Below are 14,121 nucleotides of genomic sequence, written 5' to 3' on the forward strand. Positions count from 1 at the left end.
CTATGACCAAGAAGATATAAGCTCCTGTTCACTTTGAGAATCACCAGCTATGCCTTATGTCAAAGGAAAAAGCAAAAAAAAAAAAAATCACCCAAATTTGAGGCATAACCATGGCTTATTGTTTGCATAACAGTGGAGAGCAACAATGTTTTTCCATTTGTTTTGTGATGAATTTTAATCTTCTGTTCATCCATTTGCTATGACCTGACCATATTCAGCACCCGTTTCTTGAGTATATATAACCTTTAGAATATAGATCCTGGGTTGTGTTTTAGTATAATACTGATTTATGGTCATTTTTCCAACAAGTCAATCAGGTTATTAATTATATATTATATTATTATTTTATATTATTTATCTTAAATACCACCAGTGCACCCCAACCACCCCACAGCACACTTTAGTGTAACAAGCTCTTCTCTACTTCTTCAGCATCTGGTACAAGGACTTCCTTCTTTCCTTCCTTTCCTTTTCATTTAAATTAAATTTATTTTTGAAATGGATTCATAAAAACAAAGATTATACATATCAATGGGGTTAAGTGATATTTCAATACATGCTTACATTATGTAATGTTTAAATCAGGTTAAACTTATCAAACATAGATCATTTCTTTTTTTTCCTCCAGGAGCATTTTACCACTTAGACACATCTCATTTTTTTCATTTTGAGACAGGGTCTTGCTAATTTGCTGAAGCTAGCCTTGAATTTGTGGTCCTAGTGCCTCAGCCTCCTGAGTTGCTAGGATTATAGGTGTGTGCTTGATAATATCTATATGGTGAAAACTCTTAATGCATTTCCTTCAAACTTATTGAAATGTAGAGCACATATTTATCTGTATTTACCCGACTGTGCAATGGCACCCTAGAGCTTCTCATTCCTTTCTATCTATAACTTAGTACCCACTAATAATCTCTTCCTATCCCTCTCTATCCCTTCTCCCCTGGCCTCTGGTAATTACCATTCTATCTGAACTTCTATGAGCTCAACTAATTTAGATTCTGCATGGGTGAAATCATATGGTGCTTCAACAGCTCTAAAGGCATTCTGCATGGGCTCATTTTTTAATTGTGAGAAGGGTTCATGCTCTGTTAGCTTTCTAGGCCTCAGTTACTAAATGCCTGGGATGTCCCCATCACTGTGACAATCAAAGCCTCCCCACACATTTCCTACAACCCCACAGTGGTAATATTACTTTTGGTTGTGGAATAGATTGATACTTAAACTCAATGATTGCTAACAATGTAATTTACAGCATGTTCTTTAAAAAGATCAATGTTACTGAAGAACCACATATCCTTGCTTGAATAAGTTAGAAGGAGGTATTTCCTGACCTGTGTTATATGCAAGAATCCATGAGAGACACTCAGGGATAAATAGCTATTTTAGAAATAAAACAAAACAGGCTAGCAAACAAAAGCTAGTCTTTGTCCCATGGGGAATACCACATAGGGAAGACCTGCAGCTCCCAACTAGCTAAAATACCATACTTGGTAACTTAGCCACCAATACTTTAGCACTGCTCCATCATTTTACCAAGCCACTGGATTTTATTTGGATAAATAAGCACAGAAACAGACTCTATACCTCTGAGCATGGACAGAGGAGCTCATGATGTCAGCCCACACATTCTTCAGGGTCTCCAGCTGGGTCTGAATGGCCTTCTGACCTTCTCTGTTGCTACTTCTCAAGGCCTGTTCTCCTTTGCCAATGGCCATATTCAACTTAACTTCCCCTTCCCCTTTCAGCAGGAGAATGTCCTAGGAAGGAAGAAGGGCTATATGTCAGTAAGAATATGAAGACCTGCTACTTTAAAAATGGTTGTTTGCCATGAGACTTAAGGTAGGAGATACCTTATCACAAAGCAAAAAGAAGCAACTCTTGCCTCTGTTGCCATATAATACCCACACGCTAGAGATGGCAGGGACGCTTGGGAGTGAAACATCAACTCCAATTTAAATTATTAAGAAATTTGGGTCACTAGCCCAGAAATGATAATTTTGTTGATTGGTTTCAAAGAGTGAGAGGAAATTCTTTAAAAAATAAAGACACACCTGCCAAATATCTAAGATGGCCCTATCGCTGTTGCCTGGCTGACTCTTATCTTTCAGGGTCACCTTCATGGCTACAGGTTGGGTTGGTGGTCTGCTCTGTGCTCCCAACACAGATTTGTTTCCTTCTGTCATGGCTTCTACACACGCCCTGCACCGCAAGTACCAATTTACACATTGGTCTTTCCCACTAGAACATGAACTTCTAGAAAACAGGGACTCATTTGTGGCCCACACATTTCTATGCAGCTTACACAAAGCTTAAAGAGGAATTGGTATTCAACAACTTTGATTGATTATTTATTAAATTAAATGAAAAACAGACTCACAGATCACTCTAAAACAATGTTTCATCATGGGGGAAGGGGAGGCTCCCTCCATGTCTGTTGTACCGAGTTCTCCATTTTTGCCCACATAATCCTCATTTGATGCTGCTCCCAGAACAATTAGGATCTACTTGCACCCCTGGGATTCTGATCAGATTCATCTCCAGAATCAGCATCTGCAGGTACCTGTATCTGTGACAGTCGTTTCTCCAGGGTCGCTTTGCTCCCGACAGTGCTCTGGGCACAGGCGAGTCTGTCTCGAACGTCTGTCACCCGGGACCACATACTCTGCAGGGCTGCCTCCAGAGCTTCATGCTCCTGCAGGGCCAGCTGGCAGTTCCGATGTCTCTCCTTGGTCATCCTGAGCAAGTTCTGGTAGCTAGTGAGGAGCTGGGAGCAGAGGCGGCCTTCTTTCCCAGCACCGTGGCCTTCCTCGCTGAGAAGCTGCCCTCTCTGGGAAAGCTTATCCAGAGAGTCTCTAAAACACCAGAATTTTTTTTTTTTAATCCCAACATTCTGGAGCACAGACGAGTAACAAATGATTGTTGACATTGGAGCAGGAACCAGACAAGAGCTCACAGCTGACGTGACTTTTAAAATGAAGATGCTGGGATGGGGCTGCCTGCTTGCCTTCTTGTGTGGTCTCTCTTAATGGTGTCTGTCTGTGCTGGGGCATGTGATTCAATTTATACCATGCTGCATCCAAAGGGCAGTGATGTAGTAGCCTACCACCTCACCAGGAATTCACTCCAGAGAATGGGCCATGGCTCCCTCTCCATCTAGCAACTCTCTATCCCTATTTAGTACTCTAACCATGAAAACCTTGAAATTGCCCCAATACTCTGTTGTTCTTTTTTTTTTTTGTGAGATTGCTCTTTTGTGAGTGCCTCTGATCTCTTGTTTCTTTGTTAGGTGCCCCTTAAAATGTACAGTCCCATGTTCCCAAGCAACGCCCAAGGCAACCCAGGACGGGGTGGAGCAGCACACAGACCCCCTCCTGTGCCCTCTGCTCTTATCTTGCTGTCACCTAATATTCCTGTCTGATTCCAGAAGCAGACACTCTAGAAAACTAGGGCCACTACATTCCCCTAATCCCAAGACTCAACACAACGTTGGGCAGAGCCCAACATCTGAAAGAAAAAGTTTCCTTCTCGGGTCATTGTAGGATTGCTCCTGGTTTCCTTGCTGTATCCAGAGGCCTGTGCTCAGCTTGCTTCAGAGCTAGGTGAGTAAGGTCAAGGGAAAAACAGAATCATGGTGTGACCTGTTAGCCCATTTTATAGGCTAACAGAGCTCTGATTTCTTTTTCTGTCCTTTTTCTCCTCCTCCTTCTTAACCAACCATTTACATTATTTTTAAAATCATAAATGGACAATTTATAACTACATAAATTTATAGGGTACAAAGTGACATTATGGCTTATGATGGCAGTGTAGGGTAACTAAACCAAGCTGGTTAACACATCTATTACCCTAAATACTTGGCATTCCTTTTGTGGTAAGAACATGTAAAATTCATTCTGTTAGCAATTTTCAAATACTCGAGGCTCTATTTTTAGCTATATTCACCATGCTGTTCAATAGAATGAAAGCAAACAAAGCAACCCCATATTCCTCTTGAGAGTCTGTGCCTTTCAACCATCATCTTCTTATCTCCTCCCTTAACCCCTAAGCCTCTGTAAGCACCAGTCTAGCGAGTTTGTAATTCTTAAGAGTACCTCTATCAGGAAAAAACAGAAGTGTGGAGATGTCTTAACACAAATTTCTGTGACTACTAGAAAAAGAACTTAAAGCACACCTTCTCCACTGTCTCTATTCTTTTGTTTCTGAGTAACTACTATGTGAATAGCATCCTGTGAGTCGCCCTGAGCTACATGAAGAGTCATACAACATTCCTACACTAAAAGACACTTAGTACACTTAGAATATTTTGGTGAGACAAGAAGTTCCTTAAGCAACAGTGTCAGTTAAAGAACAATTCAAGACAAAATATTTCACTTGTAACTACAAGATGAATTGCTTAGTGGATGATAAACATGCAATAAGCCTCAGGTCTGTGTACTTTCAAACAGGGTGTCTCCCTAGAATATTTGAGGTATTAGGAACATTATGATGAAAAGATCCAGAGACTGGGAAGAGCAAGTGAGAGAAGCTGGTGACCCAGAGCAAGAGCCCAATTGACCAGCCTGGTACATTTGGATCATCTGAAGAAGCAGCCAGTTTGGAGGGAAAGAACACGAGAGCAAGTAAGCCTGAGGTCATTTAGCATCTGGTCCTAGCATATCAGGGAGAAAAACTTCAAGAGGGACCATGTACTTATCCATGTCTAAATTATTAGAAAAACTACAGTTATTAGAAAACTACAGTTATTAGAAAAACAATGAGGACAAAAGAAAGACAGTGAATTTGGTGATTTGGTCTTTGAGACTTTCTCCAGTGTGGGGTTAGTGTATCTATGGCAGAAGTAGATGAGAAGGATGCATACGAGCAGCCTGTGGAGAAGAAATGAAAGTAGAATTAAGTTATTTTAAAAGCCTGCAAGAAAGAGAGGTGTGGCTTTGTTTGTGTTACACTGTATCTAGACAAAAGTTATATTTCAAAAGCAAAATAAAATATGGTGTCATTTTTAGAAAGTCATATGGTTAGAATGATGCCATTACTTTGTTAATTCCATGAACATTTTCTATTTTTCTGGCACTATACTAGACAATGGCAACACAAAGATGGCAAAGACCTGAAGTCCAGAAACTTGAGGAACTCCGTTGGAGGTTGGGTGCGCAGTCTCAATGAAGAGTTAACCCCATAGTGAGGGCTCCCAAGTATGGAACCAACCATCCCAGGAAAATTTTGTAACAGTTATCAAACTAGCATCTGTCAAAAACTGTGGGCTTTCCTTATCCTTGGGCTCCCCATGTACAGATTCAACCAACGATGGGTCTAATATATATTTTTAAAAATTGTGTCTGTACTGAACTTGTACAGTCTTTTTTCCTTGACATTATTCCCTGAACAATACAGTAGAACAACTATTTACATTGTAGTAGATATTAAAAGAAATCTAGAGATAATCTGAAGAACACAGGAGGATGTTTATAGGTAAAGTGCATGTAATATGCCATCCTGAATAGGGAATTGGGCATACATGAATTTGGGTACCCATGGGTATCTTGGAACAAATCCCCCACAGATACCAAGGGGTGGATGACTATAGTTACCTGTTTGGTCTGTGTTATTAATTTTTATTTTGCATACTTATTTTTCAAGATAAGGAAAACCAAGCATGTTTGACCAAAAAGAAGATTCAACAGAAAAGCAAAATAGGTGAGTTTTATTCAAGTGCTGACAGCTGATCCACTTGGGTGGGCTCTATCCTTTTCTGCTTTACAGACAAGTACGCTGGCTCTTGGAGAGAGGTTAAGGAGCCCAAGTTTTAAGCCAAGCTACACCTTCTTGATGGAAAGCCTTCTATCTTCCAAAGGAAAGAAAACAACTAAAAATACCAGGAGTGAAGCATGAAGGTGGTAGGTCAAAAGCACAGACCAGAAAACTTTGCCCAGGAAAGAGGAAAGACATGTCTTCTCAGTAAGGAAGCAATAAAGAAGGACTGCAGAGAAGAGGACCACAAGGAGGGTCCAACTCAATGACTACACATTTTGCTTCATTAATAATGTTATGAGGAAGGACGGATAGGGCAATAGAATTGGAGGCTGCAAAATGTGAAGAATATATGGAAATTGAGATCTGTATCATTATTTTTTGTCTATTATAGTGGCTGTGCATCTCTAGTTTTCTTTTCTTCATACTAGCTTTATATTTTGTTAATCCTCAAAATAATCCAATAGAGGAAGGTACAGTATTTATTATACAATGTTTAAGGGCTAACATCAGGAGTTACAGTGATAAGTGATCTGTCCAATTTCCTGAGCAGAGGGAGATGGACCTGGGATGCAAATTAACTCCTTACATCCATCTTACTCTCTCCAGAATCCCACACTTCTATAAAGAATGCTGCACGATCTTTTGGATTTTAGACATTCAGAGATGAAAGAAATCATCACCGGAAACCAACCAAGCAATCAGCCAATAACCAAACCAATAACTAGCCCACAAGACCAAAACAGGTTAGCAAGTGAACAACCTATTCCATCTCTACACCATACCTTGCAGCTAGTAGTTCCCCGAGAAACATTTCAACTTTATGAACTTCATTTTTCTTCTCAGGAATGTTTTGTTTACTCTCTCCCAAGTTTTCAGTGCTGAATCTTTCTTCCATCTCATGGATCCATAAGTTCAGTTTTCTGTGCTGATCCTCAAAGCTAAAGAAAAGGAAAATATCTTAGAGAAATTTTGATGTGCTGGTTATACTGGTAAATTCTAAGAGCTGAGGTCCAATGTATTTTATATAGCAATTAAGATTATATGAGTTTTCAAGTTAGAAGACAACTCAACAAGAAGCCTATCCAAATTGTCTTATTCTAGTAACAAAGTGATGATAAAAAATCATCATATATGTATTTTTTGGAGCTACAAGAGGAAAAAAAAATACCACTCAGCTGAATTGATTTCATAGCTGGTAATTGACTGTAAGATAATATTCTCATGTCAACATGCACTTAAATTTTCATCTTACTATAGAGACCCTTGAATTGGGCCAGTGGGTAAGTGGGGCAGCAGAAGCCTTGGGGAAAGAAAGGAGAATGGTTTTTGTGTCTCTGTTTCTTAGGGGAATTTGAATTTGGCACAAAAGCCCTAAATTTTGATAACAATGAACACTCTCTAAGAAACATGGACAAGATTCAGGCAAAATAACTTGGCCACCGGAAAGGCAATTCAGTCATACTGACATCCTTTGTCTCTGGGGTAATAAGAAATTTTTCTCCTTCTAGTTTCATTTTCAACCCCACTGACATATGTTACTTGCTGCAATATAATCCATAAAATTCAGTAATTGTTTTCTGCCATTATTCTATTTCAGGAAAAGTGGACACAAGGAAAAATCTTGAATAATTAAAAAATGGTATATCACAGCTCTAACAATTTGTGTTAGCTTAATAGACAAACATTATATGAAATTATGTCTTTCATATTTACTAGGAATGATAATCATTTTTCCTACATAGAAAATGATAATTTCAGAGCCTAAGCAACCCATTTTGCACTAGAATGAAGCCACACTTAAAGCAGGTCAACACTCATTACAATTTAACTCACAATTTCAATATTCTTTTTTTTCACATAGCATTTTATCCATGTCTTTGGATATACCTCCAGTGTGTGACAAAATCTTCATTTATCAGAATGACCTACCTTCCCAACTCTGAAGCACAGTCTTGTAGAGCCTGTTTGTCCTTCAGACATTGCTTCAGAAATGCTTGGAACTCTTCATTAGCCTTCGTGATTTGCTCCTGGATGCTGCTGACAATTTGCTTAGGCAAGTATGCATACAGAGTTTGTCCTTCTTGAGTTACAGCATCAAGCTTGCTCTGCCCATCACTGACTGAGTCCAAGATATTCTGTTTTCAGGAAGCAATAATAATACTAAATATTTGCTAATATTCAAAGATCCTGGTGCATGGGACCATTCATTACAAGGCTGAGTTGGTAGAGCAAGAGAAGATAAATAAAACCTGAAGGAAAAAAATCTAACAAGGATAGAGTGAGAATTAGGCATGAAATCCAGCACAGTGCCAGCTAGACATGGGAACAACACAGGACAGAGTGGGAACAATGACTAGCTGGAAACGAGGTTTTGATTAAGGTCTCAGAGTCTCCCCATTATCAGTTCCTAACCTAGTACAGGTTCTACCTTCTCACACAGTAGTGTGACATTCTTGTAATTGACTGGCCCCTGGGGGTCCTCCCCTACCCTCTGATTCACCCTGCACAGAATGTCTGGTCCTCAGGAATGGAAACTGCCTTGCTTAGTATGAGCCCCTTCCTTGGAAGATTTGTGCATGACTGTGCTGCAACAAAGCAAAAGAAATCCAGAATTCAGGGCTAGCTATTCCTCTTCCCTGAGCTCCAAATTGTCATTTCAACTGTGACTCCAAAATTTCTTCATGGAGTTCCACTGTGTCTCAAGCTTTAAAGGGGTCAACTCCACAACTGAATTCATCATATCTCCTGCAAAACCAGTTTCCTTTCCTGTAACAATCTTCCTACCCTGATTTCTAATATAATGAGTTAGGGATATCACTTTCATCATCTTTCAAAATCCTCAGGGTCCTTGTTAATTTCAACATTATTTTTAATAATAATTAACATAGTGCTTTGCTCAGACTAGCTGCTTGGAAGACTTGCTCAAAACTTATTTTGAACTAATTCTTTTGTAAGGCATTTCTTAACTGCTTCATGTTGGCCTTTTCTTCCTGAATTCATCCATTTTTCGTAGCTACTAAAATACAAATAACCTGTAATAGCCATTATTTAATTTGAATATATCCCACTCCAGGTTTAGACCACAAGTTATTTAAAAAGAAAAAAAGACATGGGTAATTTTTATTTATTTATTTATTTGGTACTGGGGATTGAATCCAGGGGTTAACCATTAACTTAACCATTGAGCCACATCCCCAGCCCATTTACATTTCATTTAGAGAAAAGTTCTCACTAAGTTGCTTAGGGTCTTGCTAAATTGCTGAGGCTGGCTTTGAGCTCAACGACTTTCTTGCCCCTTGAGCCTTTGGGATTGTAGGCTTGTGCCACTGCACCTGGCAAGCCCTGTCTTCTTAAAAAACAAACAAAAACCCTCTTAGAACGACAGTGACAGAAAATAGGTACAATTATTTATACTTTTACTACTATGAAAATTAAAATGAGCTTTCATTTTGGATAAAATCCAAAGAATGATTAATAGGCTAAAAATGGAGAGGAAAGGGATCTAGAAATGCTCTGGACTGGTTTTCTCAGTGCCTTTTCATGTTGCTCTGACTCAGTAAGTACAACTGTGTTAGGGAAGAAGAAAAGATGGGCTAACGTAATATGAGGTGGGCAAAGACAAGGCTTCGGGCTGACCTGAGGTACCTGAGTGCAGCATGGACAGGGCGGGGAAGGGAGAGGGGTGGAGGTGCCCAGTTTCCTACCTGAAGGTCCTGGAGCTTTGCCTCCAGGACTTTGCTGTCGCCAGTCCTATCAGATGATTCCTTGGCTGCTGCTTTTGCTCCCAAAAACCATTCTTGGAATTCCCGCATAGAATCTTTTGAAAGCAACAAAAATCAGGAATAAATCCCAAACACCAAATGAGCTCCCAGGATTACCACAATGAATTACCTCTGTCTTCCCTCCCATCTCATTGTGTCTCAGAAAATATTCCCGAAAAGAAAGTGACAATGTAGAAAATAATACAATATGATTTACAACCATGACTGTTCATGGCGGAGTCAGACAAGAGGCTGAAAAAGCAGTGTGTCTTCCTGGAATGCCTGACTTCCAACGCTTTTCTTTCACCTGATGAAGAACATGTCACAGGGCAAGGGGACAGATGCTCTGGAGAGTTGGAGCTATTTGCATGGCACGGGGAAGAACCAGTTACTCCTTCCAGCAAGCCAATTCAGAGAACCAGGTGCATGCATATCCCGACCTAGGCACAGTCGAGGAAACAGGAGCAGAAGGAGTCATGACTGGCAATTTCCTGGACTCTATAATGGTCACCGTATGGTCTTTGCTAACATCTAAGCTTATTGTTACTTCATTCTAGCATAAAAAATGTCCGTAGTTATTGGAGCAGTGGCTGCTGACCACCTGAACAGCACAGGTGATTTTCCACATACATAAGCCACAAGTAAAAAACCCAGATGAAATTCAGAATCATCAAAATGGTGGACTCCTGCTTTCCCCCAACAGAGCACTTCTGCTGCTCCACTCTCAAAGCACAAATGGATTTAAAATGGACCTTCTGCAAAATTCCCTCACACTTTTGCCTGGCAATTTCTAGGCAACATTTGGTTTGGAATCTTTCTCCTAAATAACTGTTCATATTAAGGCCCCTCAAAGCTCACCATTGAAATGCTTTTCCAGGGAATCCTGCAGGCTGGCCTGGGTCTTGGAGCACAACTGGCTGGCAGCTTCCTGCTTCTTTATCAGCCCTGTCATGGCCCGGCCCAGGCTCTCCAGCTCCACCGAGTGGTACTTGCGGCACAAGCTATTGAGGTTTTCCTGGGTAGAACTGATGTTGCTCTGCTGACTTTGAAGCTCTTTTTGTATATCCTACAGAATAAAATATGAAAGTATAACATATAATAAAAGTATATTTCAAGAGTATTCATCACATTCAAGAGAAATACTCCAATCACGCCACCATGGTATTTTTTTTTTAAATCTGCTGCTGCTGAAATTCACTCAGGAGTATATACATGTTGGTGGGATTAAAAAAAAAATTGTGATGATAGATATGTATTGATTCATTAATAAAATTTCTCAGTCCTTCTGGGTAACAAAGAGCTGTTGATAAGTGGCCAGAATGTAGATTGTAGTCTAGGATTTCAGGCTAATTGAATAGGTCAAGCTAATTGATCTTGGCTTGAGTCACTTTTGAAAAAACTTACAAGTTCACATTCTTCAGTGGACCACTTGAGTTTTGTTTCAGGGTCACGGGCTACATGAATTGTACCAGTAGTTTAATTTAAAAATATTATGTCCTTAGCCTCAAGTATAGAAAGAAAATACACCAACAGAGAACAGGCTACTCCTATTGAGAAGGCAAATAACACACTTCGTTTACACAAAACAAGAAAGTCCTTAAGTAATATGGACAGATGACAATGAACTGGAACGTTTTCTTGCTTTTTTGGTCAAAATTATAGCATTCTTTGGGTAAAAGCAGTCACATTGACCATAAAAATGATTAAGTGATAAAAGAAACATCTAACATTTGAGCTTGAACATGGATAGAATGTCAAATTGTTTTTCTATGGCCTTCATTCTTTTGCCGAAAAGTTATATATCCATAACAATATCTACACACACACACACACACACACACACACACACACACAGAGCCTATGAACGAACCGTTCAGCAATGCATGCTTTCTGATTTTAGAAGATTTGTCTTTGATTTCTTAATGCCTTCATTCAGTTCTTCACAGACTTATTACTTTGCTGTGTCCAGTATTATAAATTAGTCGGTCACAGCAGTAAGATGGATGATTGAAAGCAGATGTTATATTTTTTACTACAGTCAACACAACACAGGAGTGGAAATGCTCAGTGATGGTTTTTACCCACCTTCACTTTCCTCAGCCCTTCGCAAGTCTCCACTTGGGCGCAGCTCCTCAGCGACTCCTCCACTCTTGCCAGCCACGCTGTGATGTCGTCGATAAACTTCTCCACTTGTGTACTTTGAGCAGTGAAATCCTTCAAGGTTCCTTTGGCTTCTTCGGTTATTTCTTTGGCATGTTCCAGTTTCTGCCTTAAGTCTGCTTCTATAAACTAAATACAAAGCAAGATTTCATTAAACTCTGTGAAGACCAAAGGCACACTCATTCTGCAGGAATTCTGTTAATGTGCAGCTTTGTCAAGAACACATAAGCCTCACCGTGGAAGCTGCTCCAATGCTAATATGCCTCTTCCAAGAGGGAAAATTAGTGAGCATGGGGTGCCAGACAGATCATGAGATGGGAAACTGGAAAGAGTAGGGACTGTGGTTAATGCTGGATGTTAAAGTGGTGGTCTGACTGAGGTTCCAGGGAACCTGTGAGCTCACTCTGAAAGCTGAGCTAGGTCAACCCAGAGTTGCTGAGGAGGCAACCAAAACCCTGTTTAGTTCTCCTAAGGAGTCCTCACACAGTTCCTGTCCAAATGGAGCTCTATGCAGGGCCCACACCCTATAGGATTGTAGGATAAGGCACTTTTCTTGTTGGATCCCACTTTCCCTGTGATCCAGTGGGGCTGAATACATTCTCTCCCAGGATGATGTATTACAGAAGAGGTGACTTCGTCAGTCCCTTAGTAAACAAAAGGACTTATAGTCACTATAAATTGCAAAATATGATCAATTCCACAATCGAGAGATTCAGGTTCGTTTGAAAAATCAAAGCTTTGAATTTAAATTCAAGGCTTTATTCCTTATTCCTAGCTCAAACTTGATATAAGCAAGAAGCCCATAGTGGAGAGCTCTTCTTCTCTTTCTTCACTCCATTTCCCCACCTTGAAGACTCTTGACCCCATGCAGGCTTGGGTGGCAGTAAGTGGGCCTGGGGTTATGAAACATGTGACACCTGTTGTGAGCTGTCACCTGAGTTTCACACTCACTCCTTCTCTAGCAGGACTGGTTCTGTGGGTTTTCCCGAGGCTCCCTTTCTTTCTGAGACCTCCCACTAAGTTCTCGGGATGCACTAGTGTGCTCTCTTCTGCCTCCTTCCTGTCTCCTTCTTCAGCCTGTGGCCATCTCTTTAACTTGTGGATGCTGAGGTCTGCTCACCCACCAGATGGCCTTCTCAGCTAACCTAGGATGCCCTCACCTGGTGCATTCTTCCTTTTCTCTCTTTTCCTGACTCTCTTCTGGGCTGGAGATCACACTCTGGCATTCACCCCCAGCTGCCTCTTGGATGCAGGCTGCACCAGTCACTTCTCCTTCCACAGATACATTAAGTTATCCAGCCTGTATCAGGGTTAGAACTAGATTCTGGAATCTGCCAGCAGCAGGGAACAAAATCCTGTTCCCCAGGTGGAACAACTGAAATCCTCTGCCTACACTTGAGGCAAGCTAAGGCACTCCACAGCTCTTCCCTCATATACATAGGTGTGGGGTGTGGGGGGGGGCAGGTAGGCCGCCTACCCATGAGCTAAGCATCCCCTCTCAGCCTTGAGTAAAGGGGGTGGGTGTCAGTCTGGCATTGCACTCCATGGCCTGTGCAAAGCAAGTGCTCTTCACCTTTGCTTGGCAAAGAAGTTTGCTTCAGCACTGGACTTAGGCATTACCCAATGGGATTGGACAACCCCCCTTTGAAACCTTATCCTCTGACTTATTTGGTGAAGAACATTCTATCAAAACTCCTTTGTGTGTCTATCTCCATAAAAATAAAGAGATTCCAGGTGCATGCTCTCTTTCCAGCGCCTTCCAGCACCTTCCATTGTGGAAGCTGCCCCTGAAGGTCGAAAAGCTGTCCTTCTCTCGATAAGAAAATTACTTCTGTGTCCTGCACTTTCTCACCATTTTCTCAGCTTAATGTTGCAGCCAGCTCTTCTGAACCCACCTCATCTCATCAGTGCAAGTTGCAGGCGAGATGTGTGTGTGAGAGAGAGTGTATGACAAGAGAAAGAGAAGAGTAGAACTGTAGCTTGCTCCGAAAATCCAGGCTCAGTCTTCTCTGCATAGTCCACCTGTTGCCATTGATATCTTCAGAGAAGGTGACTACACAGCTCCTTTTTAGTTTGAATATAAATAGCACCTCCTTTGCTTCTTAATACCAATAAAACATCTACCCTTCTTTTCATGGTCATCAACCCATGTGGTACCAAGTTGTGGACATGCAGTCTCAAATGAGAGCAAAATTGTGGTAGTGACTGGTTAGTGAGAAGGAGCAAGTCAAGGACAAGGGAACAAGAAGACAAGGTAGAGGAAGTCCCTGGGAGCAGCAGCAAGAACGGAGGTTCAGGGGTGCAGCAGGACCCTATGCTAGGAGCCAAAGAGACCTACCAGGATGGGCTTAGGCACTGAGGTAGCCCAGGTTTCCTGGCCAGCCCTGCTCCATCCTGTCACATACTCTTGGTTCCTGTGAGTTTGTGCCATTCTAAGAGTCATGTA

At 41.0% G+C, this 14,121-nt stretch overlaps 1 protein-coding gene across 3 annotated transcripts in view; it reads right to left on the bottom strand.

The window, feature by feature from the left end:
* SYNE1 (spectrin repeat containing nuclear envelope protein 1) overlaps positions 1–14,121 on the bottom strand; it is a gene marked incomplete at its 5' end in the record, with an annotated part of 432,633 nt that overhangs the window by 223,150 nt on the left and 195,362 nt on the right. For all 3 annotated transcript variants that reach the window (XM_081295717.1, XM_081295719.1, XM_081295718.1), the window contains 7 exons: positions 1,588–1,760; positions 2,564–2,855; positions 6,537–6,692; positions 7,684–7,889; positions 9,459–9,571; positions 10,374–10,581; positions 11,601–11,804. In XM_081295717.1, coding sequence (XP_081151843.1) covers positions 1,588–1,760; positions 2,564–2,855; positions 6,537–6,692; positions 7,684–7,889; positions 9,459–9,571; positions 10,374–10,581; positions 11,601–11,804 — 1,352 coding nt within the window. The remainder of the gene's footprint in view (positions 1–1,587; positions 1,761–2,563; positions 2,856–6,536; positions 6,693–7,683; positions 7,890–9,458; positions 9,572–10,373; positions 10,582–11,600; positions 11,805–14,121) is intronic.

The sequence above is a fragment of the Spermophilus citellus genome (genome assembly GCF_964194105.1).
Source record: "Spermophilus citellus genome assembly, chromosome: 5".
Taxonomy (NCBI): Eukaryota; Metazoa; Chordata; class Mammalia; order Rodentia; family Sciuridae; genus Spermophilus; species Spermophilus citellus.